Source organism: Hirundo rustica, chromosome 19 (assembly GCF_015227805.2).
Source record: "Hirundo rustica isolate bHirRus1 chromosome 19, bHirRus1.pri.v3, whole genome shotgun sequence".
In the NCBI taxonomy this organism is placed as follows: domain Eukaryota; kingdom Metazoa; phylum Chordata; class Aves; order Passeriformes; family Hirundinidae; genus Hirundo; species Hirundo rustica.
The window spans coordinates 5,940,433-5,961,842 of NC_053468.1; the positions used below are offsets into that span (position 1 = coordinate 5,940,433).

The window sequence follows — 21,410 nt, forward strand, 5'->3', positions numbered from 1 at the left end:
AAAATTTTTTTTCCTTTTTTTTTTTTTTTCCTTTTTCTTTTTTTAAATAAAAGAATATATAGAAAAGCAGCTGTGATATAAACAGTTTCCAAGGGAACGAGGCTGGGGGAGGGTTTTGTGTCCCGTCCCCTGCTCCGTGCGGATGGGAGAGGGACGTGTGCTGCGGAGGATCCTGGGAGGTTTCATTCTCCACTCCTAATTCCTTTCTGCCACTGCTGCCAGATGTTGCAGTTTCTCAGGACTGCGCAGATCCACTCAGTAACTTCCAAAGCCCCACCAGGAGGATCGGAGTGGACGGGACCACTCCTGCTATGACCCGTGCCGGGACCTTTTGTGCCGGCTCTCTTCTCCTCAACAAAAGGCTGACGCTTGGTTTTAACGCCCAGGAGGAGCAGAATGGAAAGGCCTGTGTGCCTGTGGCTCCAGAGCTAAGTTAGATCCGTCCCCCCACAGCTCCTTTTGCAGACACACGGCCGCCCTGGACTCTTTGTCTGCCTCCTCCCTGCCCTGCCATGGGCTGCGTGTACTCGGCCCCGCAGGAAGAGCCGGCCGTGGCCAGGTGAGTTACTCTGCCCGACGGGCTGGCGGGATCCTTCCAGCTCCAGAGCTGGGTGGAGTGGGTGCCTCCTCCCTCTGCAACAGGAGGAGAAGGAAGGGGAGAGGCTCTGCTTGGAAGCAGGCTGCTCCAGAGGAGACCCTGCTGTCGGTGCTCGGTTTCTGCGCAGCATCCAGGCTGTGTCGTCACTTCTGGATGTGTCTGTGCTTTCAGCAGGAGAGCCACGGGAGCAGAAGCTTTCTGAAGGAGGGGTGTTCTGCTGAGAGAGACTTTGCTGCTGTTGCTGAGCTGTTGGGAGCTTCCTCCCCTGTCCTTTTTTCTCATGAAACCTAAGTGACAGAGAGCCCTGGGAGTCGTTTGCGCTCTCCCCAAGGGTGGGAGGGCTGTACAAGCTACAGACTCACTCTGACTGGGATTAATCCCCTTCCCTCCACCCAGTACTTCTTCTAGTGCTTGTAGCTGCTGCCCTGAGCTGTCTAAGCTGTAAGAGCAGTCCTTGCTGAGGACAGACTTTCTCTTCCAAGTTTCCCTGGCAGAGCAGTGAAAACGAGTGTAGTTTCTGCCTTTGGTGCCTGTGTGTTTTCGCTGCTCAGATTTTCAGGCCACCCTGATGAAGCAATTTCTGGGAGTTGTGTAGCCTTTTTTTCCAAAGCCAGGCTCATTATTTCTTCTGTGTCTGAGCCACAGCCTGTTCTCCAGCACTCACTTCAGTGCAGGATTGCCTCCTTTGAAAACGGACGAGCTCCATGTGCTGCTCCCTTTTCTCTTCCAAAGGGAGCTTGTTGAAAGGATCTAAAAACTTTTCTTTTTTCTCCTCCTTTAAAAGCATTTTGTTTAGTAGTTAACCCAACGGTTGTTTTAATTGGATCTCGTTTTCAGAGGGCAGGAATTAAAGAAGTTCACCAAGGAGCCAAAAACTAAGTGAGAGCTGTGCCTTGAGAGCTCTCCCGAGCCCCTGCCCTGGCTGCAGCGTGGGCAGGGCTGGGGCTGCTCCCTTGAGATATTTGTGATATCCCCGTTCCCAACAGGGGACAAATGACAACATGGGGAGACTGTTAACCGCTGAGAGGGCTGAGGGGGGTGTGAAGCAGCTCTCCTGGGAGCACAGCTGCCTTGGGGAGCTTTCTAGGGTCGGCTTTGCTTCTCCTTTGTGTGTGCTTTGTCTTCTGTACGAGACTGGTGGTGCTTAGAGCTGTCAGGCCCAGTTAGGGAGCTCCTTGATTCCTTTGGGTAACAAGGGGTGCTCAAAGGGATGTTTCATGAACGTCCCCACCCCGCTGCTCTGCGTGCGTGTGCTCTCCACAAACGCCTGGGCACATCCGCAGGATCCCTCCCTCTGGGCTACAGAGTTGGGGAAACTGTTAGCAAGCTCTTCACATTCTCACATGGGCTGGAGCCAAAACCATTTGTTTTTTTGCCTGGAGGCTTCTCTCTTCCCACAGGAGACCCGGCCTCGCATTCTTCCATTGTGGAGCCGGAACGGGTCCCGCGTTTGTCTTCCCTGCTACCAGGGTTTGGTGGGGAGGACAGCAAGGGAGCTCCTGTCCTTGCCTGCTCTGGAAAGCTCCCAGCGCCTAATCTGACTGTGTGGCTATGACCACCTCTGCTTGGGAGGCTCCCAGGGTCCCCAGGGCTGGGCTGTGTTCGCTCCATGACACTGAAAATCCAAAGATGTGCTAAGGATAGCAAAGCTCTTCTGGGTGCCTCCCTAACAGGCAGCCAGGGCAGTGTGAATCCCCACCTCCTCGTTTCTGGCTCTGCTGGGGTTTGTCCGCCTTCCAAGCTAGGGAAAGCCGTGTCCATCCAACAATGCGAATGTTCTATGCAGGAGATCCCTCCTGGGAATGGGAGCCCAGCAGGGAACGAGCTCCACAGGACCTCAGCTGGCAGTGGTTGCCTTGCTGGGAGCTCTGTGGGTGTGATCAGCTGCGTGTGCCTGCTCCACAGGGCTCTCCAGCTCCGGGACTCATGTCTGGTGTGCTGTTCTGAGGTTGAAACAGCTGACTTTTAGCCCTGTTTGACTTCAGGTCTGGGGGATGTGCCCTGGGGAGCATGGCTCAGGACTGATCCTGCCTTCCCTGGAGGTCTGGGAAGCAGGGAGTTCTCCATTCCCTTCTTTCAAACCATGGCTCGGCCCCTGAGACTTAGCCGAAGACCTGCTTCTCTGAGATCCTTTAACCTGCTCAGCTGTGAAACCTCGCAGAGCAGTTGATAAAGGTTTCCTGGTGGGCAGGGCTGAGTGCCTGGGCTTTTCCTCTGGGAGGATTCCCTGATGGGGGTCAGGCAGGGGCTCAGCTTTTCCCCTCTGCTCCGTGGTTGTGTGCAGAAGCCCTGTGGTTGTGCAGTGGCTGTCCCTGGGACAGGGTAAATGACACTGGTCCCTGGAGATTCACACCCTTCTGGGCAGCTTTCCTGACATCTGGAGGCCACTTTTCTCCCACTTGCTCATTCCTGACCTCAGAAATGAGTGTGCTCATCTGAAAAGAGGCTCCTCCTGTCTTTCAGAGCAGCTCCAGTGAGAGACACCAGCTTCATCGAGAAGATGAAGAAGACGGTAAGCTGCTTGTTCTGCCCCCGAGGGGTGCTGGGAAGGTGGGGGAGCTCCTGCCCTTCCATCCCAGTTTCCTCTGGAAACTGTCAGCAGGAGGAGCTGGTTTGGGTACAGACACATGCCTGCTGCGGAGAGCATCCAGAGGGAGGCTGTGTGAGCAGCCAGGAATAGCTCTTTTAGTCTGTGCCTGAGAGTTGTTCTTGGAGAAGAAATTAAAGTGAAAATTCGGTGGAAAAAAAATAATGCAATACGAGATCAAAGTCAGGAGGGAAATGGCAGAGGCTTTAAAGTCATTGGCTGGCAGTTGTTTGTCTGTGTGGTTGGTTCCCGAGCTGGCTGGCTGTGGAATGGGAATTGTACACAGAACTGTCAGCTTTTGACTCTACTGCTCTGGACACAGGAGGAAGCAGAGGAAGAAAAAAGGGCTGGATGCACTTTCCATTTTGCTTCAAAGTAGCTGGCTTGCAGCAGAGCAGGAACAGGAGCTCTGGTGCTTAGGCACCTGCCCAGAGCCTTTGGCAAGTTCTGCATTCTCATCCAGGGTGTTCCCTGTTTCCAGGAGTCACACTGCAGCCTCGGAGTTGAGAATAAATCTGGAAGGTTTATTCTTTGCTTTGGGTTTTGGTCTGACCTGATTCTCCCCTCTGAGAGTGGCAAGAGTCATGTTCTCATTAACAGCTCAGCCTTGAGTTCTCTGCCAAACCCTCAGAGTCCTGCACGAGCGCGGACTGCCGATTGCCTTTAGGTTGCAGCCCAGGATTCCTGATCTCAGGCATTTCCTTTGTCTGTGCTTCATCCATGCATTTGCCAAATTACTAATCACCGTTTAAAAGGGATTTTTCTTTTTCCCCAGGGCCGAAATATAGTGGTTTTCTATGGTTCCCAGACGGGCACAGCAGAGGAGTTTGCCAACCGCCTCTCCAAAGATGCCCATCGCTATGGCCTCCGGGGCATGGCAGCAGATCCAGAGGAGTATGACCTGGTAATTTAGCCCTGAACAGCCTTGGGATAGTAACAACCTTTTAGTTCCCCCGAAAACAATCCAGTGACCCTGCCCAAGGGACAGTCGTGTCATTTAGGAGAGAAAAGATCAGCCTGAGAGATGCAGACGCGGGCTCGGTCCTTGCCATTCCGCATTCTCCTGCTCCCTTAAAGCCTTGTACGGAAAATCCCATTGCTTTTCTGCTGGGGTGGAAATACTGACTTGCAGTCCAGTGAGGATGGTTTCCTTTATTTTCTCTGTCATTTTGGGTGGGTTTGGCCTTTCCCAGTCCCTTCTGTAAACGCGTGGCGCTGTTGGCACAGCTGCGCTGTGGGAATAGGAATCGCCCAACAGCCACAGTGTGGGATCCTTGAAGATTCCTTCTTTCCTGTGGTTGCAGTCGGACCTGAGCCGCCTCTCTGAGATCGACAAGTCCTTGGCTGTGTTCTGCATGGCCACCTATGGCGAGGGGGATCCCACGGATAACGCCCAGGATTTCTACGACTGGCTGCAGGAGGCCGATGCCGACCTCTCGGGTCTCCGCTTTGCAGTAAGTTTGGCCCCGTTCCAGTTTTTGCGTTGCATTTGGGCAGGAAGGCAAAGAGCCCTCCAGAGTGGCTTGGGGAAAGGCCCAACACGATGTCTGTGCCTTGTGCACCTTGTCTGGTGTGAGATCCCTGCTGTCTTCCTGCCCAGGCTTGGTGGACGCTTGCAAATGTACATCTGGAGGCTTTAAATGCAAATGTCAGAGTTCTCTCTCCACACCCTAAATCATAAGGGTTTCCTGGTATGAACAGCCCCAAACAGCCCTGCAGGCGCTGAATACAAGTCTGTAAACGAGCTACAGGCTGCTGCTGCTCTTCAGAAGCTAATTGAGCAGCCTGGGGCCGGATTTTCTCCCACCAATTAAATCACTTGGAGGAAGGAGTGCGTAGCTCCCTTCCCGTGCTGAGCTGAATAACTGGCTGAGAAACAACCGCCTCACCTAAACCCTGGCCAAGTTCCTTAGGCAGCATAATATTGCAAATGAGAGTAAAATCCACTGGTGGAGATGTGAGGCCGCTCTGTGTGAAGCAGTGAGCAGACATTTGCTGTGTGGTTTGTGGGAGGCAAAGGCCAGCAATGGGTCTCCAGCCTGTTCAGGTTCTTACTGGTCCCACAGGGAGATGTGCAGGAGCTCTTGGAAGTGCATCCTGGCTCAGGAGAGGTGCTGGTGCCTCCTGCCCACACGCTCTCCAGTGGCAGATTCCTACTGGAGGGCTGTTGGGGAGCTGGGAGAGGTCTCAGTGTCTTTCTTCTGCCTCCTTTGTGGGGTGATACCTGCCCAGAGGATGTCAGATGGATGGGGGAAGTCCACCTCCTGCTTTTCTGTGCTCATGAGTGTTCCCTTCCAGGTCTTTGGGCTGGGGAACAAGACTTACGAGCACTTCAATGCCATGGGGAAGTACGTGGACAAGAGACTGGAGGAACTTGGAGCCCAGCGGATCTTTGAGCTGGGGCTGGGGGATGACGATGGCAAGTGAGTGCCTTGGGCTGAGGGGCTGCTCAGAGCTGGCTGAAAGCATCTTGGAAGGGGCCTTGGCAGGGAATTGGCTCTGCGCCCAGGGCAGAAATGAACTCCTCAGGGCTCGTTGTTGGGGCTGGTGTGTTTTTGAGTGTGTGTGTCTGCTGTGTCTCCCACAATCAGCTCCCTGAGCACAGGGGGTATCCTCAGGGATCCTGTGTCTGGGAAATCCCACATCAGCTTTAAATGCACGTGGGTGTTCCTCTGCCTTTGCCCTGCTGCAGCCTGTGTGGATAAACTCACCCATCCCAGTGAAGGGGGCAGGTTAATCTCCGTGGGAGGTGTTTTGCAATGCAATTTTCCAACTCCGACAATGAGATTTTCTTTTTTAAATTTTTTTTACCTCTCTGTATTCACCTGAGCACCTTGAGGACATTACATCAATCTGTGGCTCTGCCTCTGAGGTTTGCAGGGCCTTGTGGGAGCGATATGCCATGAGTGGAAGGCTCTGAGCCTGGAAAAATAAGTGGAATCGTGACCTTTTAGGAAGGTCGCCTCATGCCAGGGGTGGACAACGGGGAGCTGAGCTTTTTAAAGTCAGAGCTTAAATAACAAAGCCTTCCTTGGCAGAGCTGGGGAAGGGAGGGGTGTCTGGTGTAGCAACAGTTCCCACTCAGTGCTCTGCAGGCGCTTTCCTGGTGATCTGTGGGCATTGTGCAGGTACCCACAGTGGTGGGAGGAGGGCCATAGGGATCTCAGGTGGCTCCTCTGGGAATGGGGCTGGGTTATTGACTCTCTCTTCTGCCCTGGCTAGCCTGGAAGAAGACTTCATCACCTGGAGAGAGCAGTTCTGGCCGGCAGTGTGTGAGCACTTCGGGGTGGAGGCTACAGGAGAAGAGTCCAGGTGTGTTTGGGAGCAGCTCCTCTCGGGTGTCAGAGACTGCCCACCTCTGACTGGTGGCTGTGCCATCAGCCCTGGGCTGCTGTTCCCTTTCCTCTGCACTGCCTCAAGGAGGGCGTGAGTGAAGTACAGCAGGGAGCGTGGGGCTGTTTGTCCTGAGCCTGTCCTGGTGTGAGTCTGAGCCCAGCTCTGGATTCCTGTTCTGGGCGGGGAGAGGATGGGTTTTGTTCCTCTGGGGCTGGCTGTGCTGGCTGTGAGGCTCCAAGGAGGCTGAGGGTTCCCCTTGCTTTGGGCTTTCTGCAGAGTCTGCCTGTCTCGAGAGGGGCAAAGGGGTGGAATTTGCATTTGTTTTGGGGCTGCAGCAAATGCAGCAAAGGAGATGATGGTTCCTTGTGGGCTCCAGTTTGACTTTTTTCTCTTTTCTCTCCCTTTTCCTCCGCCAGCATCCGGCAGTACGAGCTGGTGGTGCACACGGATGTGAACATGACCAAAGTCTACACGGGGGAGATGGGCCGACTCAAGAGCTACGAGAACCAGAAGCCGTGAGTGCCAGACCCCCTGGGCAGGGTGCACGTGGGACAGGTCTTGGCTGGTGGCTCCCTGGTGTTGGTAACAGCGCCTGCTGTGCAGGCAGTGCCATTCCTGCAGCACAGCAGGCCTCTGCCCAAGAGAAATGGGCTCAGATCTCCAGTGGGACTCTGAGATTCCCTAATTAATGGATCATTCGTGGTGAGGAGATGGCTGTGGTCACGTGCGCTGTTTGGCTGGCACATCCACAGCATCTGTCCTGAGCCTTGCCTGGCCTGCAGTGGCCAATGCATGATGGCTGCTGGCAGTGCTGCTGCACGGAGATGAGCTTTAAACATTCATTCTAGCCTGAAACATTTCTTTGAGACGTGATAATCCCTCCAATCCACTTCTGTGTCATGTGTCCTTAATGGGACAGAAGCTGTTGATTGCTGCGCTGTGCTGAGAAGGAAAAGGATCTGTTTTCTGTGCCATTGTGGGGAGCAGCAGGAGCCTGATCTGTTTTCTGTGCCATTGTGGGGAGCAGCAGGATCCTGATCTCTTTTCTGTGCCAATGTGGGGAGCAGCAGGATCCTGATCTGTTTTCTGTGCCAGTGTAGGGAGCAGCAGGATCCTGAACTGTTTTCTGTGCCAGTGTAGGGAGCAGCAGGATCCTGATCTGTTTTCTGTACCAGTGTGGGGAGCAGCAGGATCCTGATCTGTTTTCTGTGCCAATGTGGGGAGCAGCAGGATCCTGATCTGTTTTCTGTGCCCTTGTGGGGAGCAGCAGGATCCTGATCTGTTTTCTGTGCCAATGTGGGGAGCAGCAGGATCATAATTTGGTTTGTGCTGTGGTGCAGTGTGCTTTGGAGCAGGAACCAAATCAATGGGAGCCTGCTCTGGAGTCAGAGGGAATGTGCCTGGACACAAGGAGGTCCATGAGGCTGCAGGAGAGTGTCCCAGAACACCTTTGTCTTTCCTTCCAGCCCATTTGATGCCAAGAACCCCTTCCTGGCCCGGGTTACAGAGAACCGCAAGCTGAACGAGGCTGGAGAGCGGCACTTGATGCACCTGGAGCTGGATATCTCCAATTCCAAAATCAGGTAGTTCCCTGGGACAGCTGGAGGCTGCTCCTCTGTTTTGTCAGGAGCAAAGAACAAGAGTATGGCACCAGCCTCATCCAGCACTTCAGGAGGGGACCTTGCTCCTTAACGCTGCTCCTTTGGGCTTCTGTGCCAGGTTCCCCCTGCCAGGACTTGCTCCCAGCTCTTGCACTGCTCTGGGTCCATCCCATCCCACATCCCTGTCCTACCTGAGCAGTCCCAGTTGCAGGAATTGTCCAGGAGTCAGTCAATACATGAGAGGGCAGCTGAGCTGTGGGAGAAGGGAGGGTTGGGGATTGCTCTTGCCTGTGTTTGCCTGGTTCAGGTGTACAAGCATAGGGGGAGTAAAAGACCTGTTCTTAAAACCCTCACCCTTAAATTCCTTAAATTGGTGGGAAGTCGTGAATCCAGGTGGCTTAACATAACAGCTGCAGAGGTTTTGAGGAGCTTTCCTCTGTTCTGTTGGGAAATTGACCTGTCCTTGCTGGAACTCTGGCAAAACTGCTGTTACCTGGGAGATGCCTTGTAAAAACCCTGGGAAAACATTATCCCACAGTGTCACTGCCACTGCTGGCTCTGTGGATCCTGATGGTGCAGGTCCTGTGCCTCACACCTCAGTGTTGTCCTGCTGCCTCTTGCAGCAGCCCTCTTTTCTTCTGGCTGAGCTGCTGGGGGTGTTGAAGCGGTGGTGCAGGTTTTCCATGTGCTCTCCTCCTGCTCTGTGCCAGGTACGAGTCCGGGGACCACGTGGCCGTGTACCCAGCCAACGACTCCTCCCTGGTGAACCAGATTGGTGAGATCCTGGGCACGGACCTGGACACTGTCATGTCCCTAAACAACTTGGATGGTGAGTGTGGATGACCCCTGAGGGTCTCCAGTTCTCCAGCTGTGGCCTCTTCACCCTCAGATCCCATGGGGCACCTCCGGGTGTCCCAGGAGGTGCCCCACGGCCCCTCTCAGAGTTGTGCTGTTCTAGCAGGGGCTCAGAGCCTGCTTGCTGAGATCAGCTGAAGTGGGTCAGTTGTGAAACGTGCTTAGTGAGCCCATTCAACAACAAATTATGTAACAGCATGCTCCTAATTATGGAACATCAGCCCACCAGAGCATCCTTCAGCAGCCCCAGAGCCCCGAGCGTGTGAGATGTTCTTATTCATTCCTGGGAGGAGGCACAGGCTCGAGGACTGAACTGGCAGCAGGGAGCACTTGTGCTGATCCACAGAGAGTAACATTCCCAGCAGAGCCAGCCTCTGGCAGGAGGGAGATGGCAGCTGCTGCCCCTCACACTCCTGGAGCAGCACAGCCAGACCTGAAGCAGCAGATGTGCTGGCCCAGAAGCCTGAGAGAGCTCCTGCTTTCTAGAGAGGGAGTGGATTTAATGCGTTGCTGGAGCCTGTGTCCACCTGGGCTGTCCAGCCTCACGCTGTCACATTCCTGTCCCTTGTGGACCTCTCAAGGCTGCACAGAATGGCTCCAGCCTTGACTGCTGCCACAGCTCTACGTGGCTGACAGAGCCTAAGGACGCTTTTGAGGCCATCCATGGAGGGCAGCCCCCTGCTCCGCCTGGGGGTTTGCTGGGCTGTGCCTGCACATCTCAGGGCAGGGAGCCCTTGGGGAATGCTGGGTGTATTTTTTGCTGCTAAACTGTCAGGCAACATCTGTGAAACACAAAATGGGTTACTGAGAGATGGAGCTGCCTGGGGAAGGAGGGGATTCAGTGTGGAGCTGGGCCTCTGACCCACAGGCTGCTCTCTCCTCCCTGAAGCCCACTCTGCTCTGTCTCCAGCCCTCACCGTGCGTAGCAGCCGGCACAAAACCTCCTAACGGCCTGACGTGGATGGTTTTTAATTTTCCTTTCTCTCCCGCTTCTGCAGAGGAATCCAACAAGAAGCATCCCTTCCCCTGCCCCACGTCGTACCGGACAGCCCTGACCTACTACCTGGACATCACCAACCCTCCCCGCACCAACGTGCTCTACGAGCTGGCCCAGTACGCCACCGACAGCGGCGAGCAGGAGCGCCTCCGCAAAATGGCCTCGTCTGCAGCGGAGGGCAAGGTGGGAGCCCTGCCCCTCCCAGCTGGGCTGGGGGATCCCCAAAAGGCACCCAGGGAGGCGAGGGGGTGTTCGGCAGGCGTGCTGGGGAGAGGTTGTGATGCCTGTGCCCTCTTTTTGCCTGCAGGAGCTGTACCTCAGCTGGGTGGTGGAGGCCCGCAGGAACATCCTGGCCATCCTGCAGGACATGCCCTCCCTGCGCCCCCCCATCGACCACCTGTGCGAGCTGCTGCCCCGCCTGCAGGCCCGCTACTACTCCATCGCCTCCTCCTCCAAGGTGGGTGTGCTTCCAGCGGGGAGCGCGGCGCTGGAGGCACCGCTCCGGCTGGGGGCTGGACGTGGGGAGCTTCTCCTGGGTGACATTTGCTACGAGAGGGGCAGGTTTAGTGATCTCTGTGCGTGGAGTTGTCCCAGCTTCCCACAGGGGCTGTGGAAGTCTCACGCTGCAGCCAGCTGTGCCCTGATAACCCCTGCGCTCTCTGGAGCCCTGCTCCTCTTGGTCCCTTTGCCTGGTGAGGTGGCGTTTTAGGGGCTGGTCAGAAGTCACCTTTGGCAACCTCCAGGGAAGCTCAGTGGTCCCGTGATGAGTTGAGGACAAGACAGAAGCCCCGTGAGGAGCACACAGGGAGGAGTAGCTGTCCCAATGTTAACATGAGGTTAAACTTCTCATTCCTGAGCAGATGGAAGCAGTGTGGGGTTGCTGAGGCTCCTTCTCTGCCTGGTTCCAGCATCTCTTCCCTGCAGGTTCATCCCAACTCCATCCACATCTGTGCCGTGACCGTGGAGTACGAGACCAAGACGGGCCGCCTGAACAAAGGGGTGGCCACCAACTGGCTCAAGAGCAAGGTGCCTGACCAGAACGGGAGCAGCTCCCTGGTGCCCATGTACGTCCGGAAGTCGCAATTCCGGCTGCCCTTCAAGCCCAGCACGCCCGTGATCATGATCGGGCCGGGCACTGGCATCGCCCCCTTCATCGGCTTCATCCAGGAGCGGGCTTGGCTGAAGCAGCAAGGTGAGTGCCCAGGGGCTGGAGCTGCTGCAGGACTCTGTGGGGCCAGCTGGTGCCTCCAGGGTGCAGCTTTGCTGCTCCTGTTGCTGCTGGGCTCAGCCAGAGCAGTGGTGGGGCGGGGTGAGCAGAGCTGGGTGGTTTTGTCCACGGGAGGGTGCTTGGTCCTTCTCTTGGCCACAGAGGATGTTTGGGGGTGCACAGACCTGGGGCAATTCTCTGACCTCTGCCACCACCACACCTCCAAATAACCACAGTCAGGTCACTCAGACTCGATTCTAAAGCTTGTGGCCACTTCTGAGAATCAGTCCTGAGCTTCCCCTTAGAAGCAGAAGCCATCGGGCAGCTCTGGAAGTACAGAGAGGGCGAGAGCCCAGGGCCGGGGGCTGCTGGGGCTGTCAGGACAAGGGAGGTTGGGAGGGGACGGGGCTGGGGGCTGGCAGGGCCCAGCTGATGGGGGCTGTGTGACCCTGCAGGCAAAGAGGTGGGCGAGACAGTGCTCTACTACGGCTGCCGCCGCGAGCGCGAGGACTACCTGTACCGGGAGGAGCTGGCCCGCTTCCAGAAGGAGGGAGTGCTCACCCAGCTCAACGTGGCCTTCTCCAGGGACCAGGCTGAGAAGGTACCACACTGTTCCCTCTGCCACTTGTTCCTGCTGCCCACCGTCACTGCCGTGGCAGGCAGGAGCACCCAGCACTTCCCCTGTCTCCCAGAGCCACGCACACTGCCTTGCCTTCCCTCCCTCTCCAAGGTCTGTGGTGTGGGGGGGGCTCTGCTCCTCTCTCCTCACTCCCACCTTGTTTCCTGCCAGGTTTATGTCCAGCACTTACTGAAAAAGAACAAGGAAAATGTCTGGAAGCTGGTTAACGAGGGGATGGCTCACATCTATGTGTGCGGGTAGGTCTGGGGACAGGACGGGGATTTCCCATTCTCAGGAAAAGCAGTGTGACTCAGTTTCCCCAGCTCTGGAGAGGGTTGTACTGGTTCAGAGGAGGGCAGGGTGCTGGGATGAGCAGACCCTCTGTGTCCAGAGTGGGAGGTGGCAGGGCTCCGTGGCTGTGTTGTGCTAACTCACTCGCTCCCCGTTTGCAGCGACGCCCGGAACATGGCCCGGGACGTGCAGAACACCTTCTACGAGATCGTGTCTGAGTTCGGGAACATGAGCCAGCCCCAGGCCGTGGACTATGTAAAGAAACTGATGACAAAGGGCCGCTACTCCCTGGATGTGTGGAGCTAAGAGCGGGGCTGGCGGGGCCGGGGAGAGAGCAGGGCCCCAGGCGTGGGCCAGGGCAGCTGGCAGGTGCCTGCTGGCCTCTGCTGCTGTGGGTGACGGCGCCGGCCCCAGCCCACGGCTACCCCGGTGTCGCTCCCAACCCCTCCGGGGGCCTCAGCAGCCCCTCGGGGCAGGCTGTGGGCCCAAGGGGTGGAGAGGGTTGAGAGGGGCAGGGGGGTAGCTCAGGCTGCTGTCCAGGAGCTGCAGTGCCACCGTCACCTCAGCGTGCACCAGCGTTTGCCTTGAGGCCAGGGACAGCAGGGACGCGGTGGGGCAGGAGGGACAGACGCTGCCAGGGAGTCCTTCCCTGAACACGAGGTGTTGCCTTATCCCCGGGGCTGGAGCCCGGCCTGGCCTGCAGGGACAGCAGAGGGGTGCAGGGGCCGTGCTCGGGCTGGGATCGAGGCTTTGCCCAGCCCTGGGATGTGGGGCTGGCTCCGGGCACAGAGCTGTCCTGTGGCCCCACCAGCATTTCCTGCTCCATTCCCACTGCCCGCCCTGGCTCCAGCTCCTCTCCCTCTGGAATACGCCCGGGTTGGGAGGCGGGGTCTCAGCCCAAAGGGGTCCTGCTTGCTCCCCGGGGCCCGGCAGCTCCCCTGAGCCCAGCCCCTCCCTCACGCCGTGTACGGTCATTTTTTAAATACGGTTTTTATTTTGAACATCTTTGTGATTTAAGCATGAAAAAAAAAACAAAAAACCACCAACACAACCCCGAGACTTCCAGGCTGTCCAGTGATTGTAAATTATTTAAATACATTTGCCCTTGGAATAAAAATACCGTGTCTGGTACCTGCATTCTCTCTGCTCAGCCAGAGGGAAGAAGGAGGCAGGAGGAGCAATGGATGGTAACTGGCAGGAAATTTGGGGATGTGGTGGCAGCTCTGGGTTTAGGCTGAGCTGGGGACAGCCCCTACCCTGAGTGCTGGGCTGTGGGAGGGGAGGAGGCTGGCAGGAGCAGGCTCTGGACTGGGGTGCAGCTGTGCCCAACCTGCTCTTTGGTTCTTCCAGAGCTCCTGGTGCTGGTACCAGCTCCAGGGACACTGAGGTTCTGCTGGGCTCCTTGGGTGGCCACAGTTCTGCCACAGCCTGTGCAGACCGGGGAGCCATGGGAAGGAGCCCCCACTGCTGCCCAGGCTTGTGGAAGGGCACAAGGAGATGACTTTTCATAATATCAGGGGCTCATTTATGCTGGGAAACACCTCCAAATCCTTGAGTCCAACCCTTAACCCAGCACTGCCAGATCCACCACCCAACCCTGTCCCCAGCTGCCCCATCTACATCTACATGGCTTTTAAATCCCTGCAGGGATGGCGACTGCACGACGGCCCTGGGCAGCCTCTGCCGGGGCTGTGGCTGCTCACGTATTCGATCTAAACCTCCCTTGGTGAAACCTGAGGCTGTTTCCTCTTGTCCTATTGTGACAATTTTCCTATTGACCCCCTCCTCCACCCTCCTTCCAGGGAGGTTGTGTCAGGACCCACTTCCTGATGAACCAAAGCTGCAGAGCAGAGTGTGGAAGCTGTTCCCAGACTGGCCCAGTGGCCCAGGGTGGCTCCTTCCCTTTATTTTCACACGTGCAGCCTCAGGAGCTGCCAGCACAGCTCCAGCGTGAGGCCTGGACCAGGCTCCTGCTGCTCCCACCCCTGCCCTGCGCATTGAAGGCGAGGGAGGAGCTGGGGCACCCCTGGAATCCGGGGCTGTGCGCAGCCCTTGGAGTGACGAGGCTGCCCTGGGGCCGCTGGCCTGGGTGCAGGGCTGGGGGAAAAGTGGGGGAGCCTCAAGCACCCCAGGAGCCGTGTGAGGCTGTCCCTGGACACTGCCCTGTCCCAGTGGGGCGGGGAGCACCAGCAGCCAGGGCACATCCCAGTAAAAGGGAGGGGAGTGGCTGTCCCAAGCATCCTGCTGTTGGATGTGCAAGGCAGCCAGGACAGGAGGTGCAGGGTGCTCCTGCCTCCAGGTGAGTGACTCCAGCACGGATCCAGCCCCGTGCTGAGCACATGCACTGGCCAGGAGCAGGCTCTGAGCTCTGTCCCACACCCAAGCCTCCAAGGAACGGGATGAGACACCAGAGTCCGGACGGAATTGAGGAGATGGGGATAGGGGACGGAGCCAGTGGGGAGAAAGAGTCCAGGCCCCCACACTGCCCCACTTCAATTCTCCTTCGCGTCCTGGTTCTTGTTCTGAATCTTCTGGTGGACGACGCGGAGGGTGGTGAAGAAGTTGCCCAGGAAGAGGATGAAGAAGGGGAGGCCGCACATGAGGACCTGTGGGGGGAGAGGCCGGAGTCAGCAGGAGGGACGTGCCTGGGGCTTCCCCCTGCCGGGGCATTCCCGGGAGCCTCCTCACCTGCCACTCCTTGCACTCGGGGTGCTGGATCATGCGGAACAGGGTGATGGCGTTGTAGAGCTGCCAGAACTGCAGGAGAGAGGAGATTCAGGGAGCTGCTGCTTCCAGAGGCTCAGTCCCAGGCTGGAGCCCTTCCAGCTGTACCTCTGGGTAAAACCCCACCCCAGCCTCGTGTGGGGGCACTGAAACCTCATCCAGGCCAGAGGACCCCAGCTAGGACATCGCCCCTGTTTCAGAGCAGCTGGAGCCCATGAGGAAGCCTTTGGCCATCAGCCTCAACGAGGGAGGACTCGATGCTTCGCAGCAGCAGCTCAAAGCTGGAGCTCAGAAGGGCTTTGCCAAGGCTTTGGAAGGGTTCTCACCGCAGTCCCTCTGCACTGAGCACACAGCAGAACCACCCCAGCTCCTCCCCGTCTCACCTCCCCAGCTGAGGAGGTGGTGGTACTTCAGAGGGAAAGGCTCAGCATTTGTTGGAAGCATTTCCCTGCCCCAGGCATCCCATCTCACACGGCTGTGGCAGCCTGTGGGGTCTGTGCCATGTCCAGGCCACCGAGCACAGCTGGGAATGTGCCACATCCCGCTCCCACCCGGGGCTCTGGCCTCTTGCAAGGACTGGGGCAGCCTCACCTGCCCAAAGAAGAGGAAGGGAAGCAGGAACGTGAGGCCTCTCCACATCCAGGACTGGAAGCCCTCTGCAAAGGATGAAGTTTCTGTGAGGATCTGGAATGTGCTGGTGGAGAGCGGACAGAGCCCAGCTCCTCCAGATGTGCAGGGCAGGGGGGCTCAGTGCCCACAGCGTGCCTGGCTGAGGAGGGGCACTTGCAGAGGGGACAGCGACAGGGACTCCTCATCCAACACGGGGCTCTGCCCTCGGTGTCAGGGGAGCGACAGCCTGCAGCGCCTGGGGTGTTGGAGGGATGTTTCATGTCTGAAGGAGCTTCCTGGGGAAACCTGGGATGCCCAGAGCCACATCCTGAGGGAGCCAGATGTGGGGTGGTGGTGCCAGCAGAGCAGGAGCAGGGGGACAATCAGCCTTTGGGGTGGTGTTGCCCCATAGGAGATGCTGCTCTGGGAGCTTTGCTTTGACTTGTAACTTTTACTGTTCATGCCACTGATAAAAGTGACCTCAAATCAAAGTGTCACCATTTCCTCCAGTAGAAGCCGCAGCCCCCAGTGAGCTGAGCACCAGCCTGAGACCACCAGCAGGGGACATCCACTCACCCACAGTGAGATCCATGTTGTGCCTCTCCCCCAGCGCTCGCAGCCGGTACAAGCACCCGCTCTGGTAGTAATACTGCAGGAACTGCACAAAGCCTGCAAGGAGAGCAGGGCTGCTGTCAGGAGCTGCCCAGGGATCAGCTCCCAGCCTCAGCACCACCCACAAAGGCCACAGGAGGCCCAGGGAACTGCCAGCTGAGCTGGGAGCTGGGAGCAGCTACAGCCAGGCCTCCACGTGCTGCAGAGCTCTGCAGGCACTCTCAGCACCTGGGGTCAGTCCCTGTCGCAGCACACGTGGCAGCACTTACTCTGGTACATGGAGAAGGAGAGAAACTGGTTCCTGAACATCTGGTACATGAGCCCATCTGGCCTGTGGAGAGACGGTGCTGGCTGGGGGCCGGGGGCTGGGAGGGGACAGCCAGCCCTGCCTGTCCCACAGCCCCTGGCCAGAGCTGCCCAGGCAGCCCCGCCACGGGACAGGGGACACGCACTTACCACGTCAGCATGACACCCGAGAGGAAGGTGGAGATGTAGTGATGGAAAACCCACCAGCCTTTGATCCTGGAGGGCAGACACAGAGAAGCAGCGTCACGTCTGGAGCGTGAATCCAGAGCCAAAGGCACCCCAGAGAGTGGAGCAGCCCAGCCCCAGCCACCCCACAGCTCCCAGAGCTGGCTGGGAAATGCTCCTCAGAGCAGGACCCAGGACCTCGGGGCTGGGCAGCACCAGGGCCCTTCCAGCTCCACCTTCCCCGCCACCTCCGCACGGGAGGTTCCTCCTGCCGCGCTCCTGCAGCTCCGGGCAGGGTTTGCCGCACCCTGAGTAGGAGGGAGCGGCTCCCCTGCGACAGGGCCCTGCAGAGAAGCCCAGCCCCCTGCACGCCCCCTCCCCGGGCCCGGGGGACTCACTTGGAGCCGTTGTTGATCAGGATGCTCTCGCGGATGGTGAGGGTGCAGTAGTACCACACCAGCAGGAAGTTGAAGACGGCGTCCGTCACCCTGGGTCACGCAGAGCGGGGTGTGAAGGCTGGGGGCACCCTGACAGCCATGGGACACCCAGCCCCAGGGAAGGGACCTGCTCCCCGCCACCCACCGTGGCCACAAAGGCCACCCCACCTCCAGGGCAGTGTCCAGACACTTTTACCAGGATCTCCTGTTTCGGCTCTGGATATTCCAGGATGGGGGAGAAGGGCAAGGGGGCTCCGGGAGGAGATCTCTGCCCAGCAGCAAGCCAGACTCACCTGGAGTTGAGCAGGAACCGACAGGAGAAGGAGACAATGAGTAGGATGATGGTGAGGTAGAGCTTGAACTTCTCGTACTCATCTTTATATGCAAACCTGCAGGGAAGCACAAGGACGGGTTTGGAGCAAAAGGGGGCTGCTGGAAATTTGTGTCCTCGCGTCCCATCTGGCTGGGTAAAAGCTCTGTCCTGTTGGGAACCTCGGGGACAGAAGAACCCAAGGCCTGGGAAGAACCTTGCTTTGGGGGTATTTCTGAGAGCAGAGCACATCAGGCTGCTTCCACACAGCTGGGACACGTCTGAGCACCCCAAACCACCCCAACCTGGTGGGTGGTCCCGGTGGGGAAGACAGGCAGACTGGGACCTGTCTCCACAGGGAGGACTGGGCAACAGAGGGAGAGGGGAGAGGCTCCTGGCTGGGCATCTCTGGCAAGGGAAAGGCTCTCAGGAGCCAAAACTAACTTTTGGTGCTTCCCCAAGGGAAGAGGAGGGGACTATCCACTGTCTGGCTTCGGTGGAGGATCCCACTGACTTGTCAGAGCTAATGGTCCATCCCAGCCCAGTGGCAGGAATGTGGGGGGGAGCCAGGGATTTGGCTGATTCTTGGGAAATGATGCAGAAAACAGCTCAGGAAGGGAATCTACACCAGGTGAGCCAAGCCAGCCCCGTGTCTGCCTGAGAGGAGCTGTCATTCCTGCTGCCAAGGGGATCCCAAGTGAGGCAAATCAGGGGTGCAGCGAGGAGGGGCCGTACTTGGCCTGTTTGCTGAGCAGTGTCACGTTCACATTGCCGAGCACCAGACTCAGGTACAACCTGGGGAGAGAGCAGAGCGTTAGGACAAGGGCCTGGCATGGAGCTGTCCCCTCTTGTGCCACCAGTGGGGCCAGGGATGACCCCCAGGTGCTTCCACTTGGAGCTGCCAGGCACAAACCCTCTGGAATCCCCTCCCACGGGCAGGGGGACGGGTGGGGGAGCACACAGCCCACCTCCCACAGGCACCGGGGTGTTTCACCAGGGCTTCTCCTCGGGCACAGCCACTGTCCAAGGGTGGGTGATGAGGAGTGAGGGGCAGCTCCTGCTCAGCTGTCCTTGGGGAGCCCAAGTGGAGCAGCACAGCTGTGACACCGCTGGGGTGCAGGGTGACAGCTCTGGGTCTGTGCCTGCAGCGTTACAGCCGCAGGGATGTGGAGGGTGGCCCCGGTGCCCCACCCCGAGCTGAAGTGCTTTCTCACCCGTTCTTCTTTGGCAGATAGGCCTCCATCTCAAAGAAAACGTTCTGCCTCTCTTTAATCAGGCTCTGGGTCTCTTGGATGGACGCTTCCTGCTCGGGAGTCACCTGGGCTTTGCATCTGGGGAGCAAACACAGGCACGGGCATCAGGAGAGCCGCTGTAACGTGAGCAGCACATGCTGCCACTCCACGGGTGACTGACTCGGGCAAGGACACCCCAAGGACAGGCAAGGTGGACGGGAGGCAAGTCCTCAACTCCATCAGCAGGGTGAGCTCCTCTGTCAGGCCGTGATGTTGCTCAAGAGAAGGAGCAGGGTGAGGCCAGGATGGGGAGAGCTCTGTGCAGGAGGGGAGCAGCTGCAAAACCCTTGTGAGCTCTGAACTGCAAACGGGGCACAAATCAGGGCAGAGGAAAGGGGGGCTGAGGAGGATCAGCCTCCCCACAGCACCTGGCTGCAGAGATGTTTGCATTTGAGACATGAGGTGAGCTCAGCTGCTCTCCCCTCCCGTGCTGTCACAGAGCACTGACTCACTTTTTGAGGGAGAGCGACAGCTCCTTCAGCCGCTTCTTCTGCCGAGTGATGGAGCTGGAGATTCCATCCTGGAGCTTGGTCAGCTCCTCGAGTTTCTGCTTGTACAGCTTGTGGTTGTCCTGGGAAGGAGAGAGCAGCACGCGTTAGAGCTGCCTGCCCAGACACCCCTGTCCTTGGGCCCTCTATGACGCTTTTGTTAAAAAATGTCCTTAATTTCACCTGTGCAGCTGCTGGGTGAGAGGAGAGGCGGCTGCAGAAGGCCGGGTGTGTTTGGGGACAGCCTGCAGCCAGCCCTGATTCCATGGGGATGCCCATCCCCAGCCTCAAGCAGGCTACCCACAGGATGTTCCTGCGCTCAGGACACCAATGACTCCACACAGCAGACAGGAAAGACTTGGGAATAAACGCTGTGTGGGCCAGGGTACAACTGTGGGCCACTCAGAGCAATGGGACAGGACGAGCAGCTCTCGGTGCCTCCAGGTCTCCCAGCCCCAACTCAGGGCCTTGGGGCTCCACCTGAGCACCCCTGGGAAGCTGGAAGGAGCCTGGCAGTGAGCTGGACAAAGAGGATGGACTCCCAGCAGGGCTGCAGCTGAGTGCCCGGTAACCCAACCGCACCTGGATGAGGCTGGATGCATTTCTCCACTATATTTAGTAGGGAGAGGGGAGAGCTGCTGGATCAATGCTGCTGCTTGTCCAGATCAGCAGGAAAACAGCCTCACCTCGGCCACAGCAGCCTGAATGCCACCTGCAGCAGGGAATTACACGCTGCTCACAACAACCCTTGGACCAGACCTTGGCATGAACAAGTTTTAACCTCTGTAGCTCTTATCGACCACTCGATCACCAGATCTTAAAAGTCCTTCCCAAAGGAGAAAGGTGAAACCGAGAGCAAAGGAGGGAACCGATCCCACATAGTCCCAGTTCCACAGCAGTGATTTATGCCCCTGATCTATCTGAGGACATTCCCTGCTTGACCATCAAGCTTTCCTGCTGCCACCTAGAGTCACCTCCTTCTGGCTCTGGAGTTAACAAGTGGCTTTGGTGACAAGTCCTTTAGCCGTGCCAGCATCCGAGCTCGGCGCTCGGAGACAGCCCGGACGAGGGATCACCGCGGGAGGAGGCGCCCGAAGGGAAGGGCCGGCGCTGAGTGGCTGCACTCAGGGCTCGAAGTGGGCGACCCGGGACATCCACGCAACCCTTATGGAGCAAGAGGAGGTTTCTCAAAGCCTCCCTTGCCCCAGATCTGGGCACAGCAGCGACGCGTCCGCAACAACATCCGCTTCACCCCGCTCCCGGGCGGGAAGGAGGGGGAAAGGGAACGGGCGCAGCTGCAGCCGAGTGACCCGAGCGGCAGCAGGAGATGGTTGGCCAACCTTTCCCTTGGGTGACCCTGTGTGAGCTGAACCCTGCCCACTCCTTCCCCGGCAGGCAGCGCCCTGGGGATTACACAAAGCAGGTGGAAGCACCTCTGACACCAAGTCACCTTCCTGGCACGGAGCCCCCGGCCAGCCCCGGCGGTGACAGGGTATGGCAGTCGGGACAAGGCGCCTGGCTGAAGCGCGCCCGGGTTCCGGGACACCTCGGCTCCGCTTTCCCTGCGGGGCTGGCTGGCTCCGGGCTGACGGGGAGCCGTAAGGAGTGAAACGGCATCTGCGCACCTCGTCCGGCCGTGCCACGCCAGGCACTGCCGCTCCCCGCTCCCAGCAGGAAAGCCGGCACACCTCAGGTCTCCACGCCACGTCCACGGCGGGCCGGGGCACCAGACCGGGGTACCCCGCTCTTCCCGAGCCCCGTGCCCGGCACAGCCCGGCACCTCTGCCCCGCTCCGAAACGCTTGGCCCCACGGCACGAAGCTCGGACGCCAGGGCTGGGACACGGGGGGAAAGCACCCGCGCTCCAGAGGCCAGAGCTCGGCTACCCGCGGTACCCGCTGGGGATGCTGCGGGACACCCTCGGGGGATCTCCCACCCCCGGTGCCGGTAACCCCGGCGTGCCCCGCTCGGCCGGAGCGCTCCCTCGGGCCGTGCCCGGGGGCGTCCCGGGGCCGGTGGTACCTGGATGCGCTGGTAGCCGTCCTGCAGCTCCTCCCACTCGCGCAGGCACTCGGCGAGCGAGGCGCCCCAGGCCATGGCGGCGATGGCGGCGGCGGTGACCGGCCCGGCCCGGCCCGCGGCGACGGGCGGCGCTGGCCACGCCCCCTTCCGGACACGCCCCGGGGCGGGGCCAGGGGCGGGGCCTCGCGTGTTCCGTGTTCTCCTCCGAATCGGAGCCTGGAAAACGAGAGATTCCCTGGAATCGCCGGAGCGCCGGGCTGTGTGGGGTGCGCCGGGCTGGCTCTCAGCTCGGGCAGCTCTCGGGGGGCGTTCCCGGCCCTGGCCGCGCGTGTCAGAGTGAGAAACCCAAACCCAC

General features: G+C 58.6%; 2 protein-coding genes across 5 annotated transcripts in view; one reads left to right on the forward strand and one right to left on the reverse strand.

Moving 5' to 3' along the window:
* Window positions 1-13,208, forward strand: part of LOC120761223 (NADPH--cytochrome P450 reductase) — a 31,142-nt gene extending 17,934 nt beyond the window's left edge. For all 4 annotated transcript variants that reach the window (XM_040082240.2, XM_040082241.2, XM_040082239.2 and 1 more), the window contains 14 exons: window positions 3,062-3,110; window positions 3,961-4,089; window positions 4,490-4,639; window positions 5,484-5,608; window positions 6,408-6,497; window positions 6,938-7,036; window positions 7,988-8,104; window positions 8,833-8,951; window positions 9,976-10,157; window positions 10,282-10,431; window positions 10,899-11,166; window positions 11,637-11,782; window positions 11,972-12,057; window positions 12,253-13,208. In XM_040082240.2, coding sequence (XP_039938174.1) covers window positions 3,062-3,110; window positions 3,961-4,089; window positions 4,490-4,639; window positions 5,484-5,608; window positions 6,408-6,497; window positions 6,938-7,036; window positions 7,988-8,104; window positions 8,833-8,951; window positions 9,976-10,157; window positions 10,282-10,431; window positions 10,899-11,166; window positions 11,637-11,782; window positions 11,972-12,057; window positions 12,253-12,397 — 1,855 coding nt within the window. In that variant the 3' untranslated portion in view covers window positions 12,398-13,208. The remainder of the gene's footprint in view (window positions 1-3,061; window positions 3,111-3,960; window positions 4,090-4,489; window positions 4,640-5,483; window positions 5,609-6,407; window positions 6,498-6,937; window positions 7,037-7,987; window positions 8,105-8,832; window positions 8,952-9,975; window positions 10,158-10,281; window positions 10,432-10,898; window positions 11,167-11,636; window positions 11,783-11,971; window positions 12,058-12,252) is intronic.
* Window positions 13,209-13,257: 49 nt separating this feature from the next.
* Window positions 13,258-21,173, reverse strand: TMEM120A (transmembrane protein 120A). The gene is made up of 12 exons (XM_040082242.2): window positions 21,056-21,173; window positions 18,999-19,117; window positions 18,469-18,585; window positions 17,990-18,049; window positions 17,238-17,333; window positions 16,906-16,995; window positions 16,493-16,558; window positions 16,306-16,367; window positions 16,001-16,093; window positions 15,407-15,471; window positions 14,780-14,848; window positions 13,258-14,697 (listed from the first exon to the last, which is right to left on the reverse strand). The coding sequence occupies exons 1-12, from the start codon at window positions 21,128-21,130 to the stop codon at window positions 14,584-14,586; spliced, it is 1,026 nt and encodes a 341-aa protein (XP_039938176.1). The 5' UTR covers window positions 21,131-21,173; the 3' UTR covers window positions 13,258-14,583.
* Between the last annotated feature and the right edge of the window lie 237 nt (window positions 21,174-21,410).

Bases quoted from the DNA above. Each gene is read 5' to 3' on its own strand.
- TMEM120A (XM_040082242.2), bottom strand. From the start codon at position 21,130: ATGGCCTGGGGCGCCTCGCTCGCCGAGTGCCTGCGCGAGTGGGAGGAG. The intron at 17,334-17,989 runs GTACGGCCCCTC...GCTTCCCTGCAG, and splicing joins CTGCTCAGCAAACAGGCCAA to GTTTGCATATAAAGATGAGT. The intron at 14,849-15,406 runs GTGAGGCTGCCC...TCTCTCCTGCAG, and splicing joins CCTTCCTCTTCTTTGGGCAG to TTCTGGCAGCTCTACAACGC.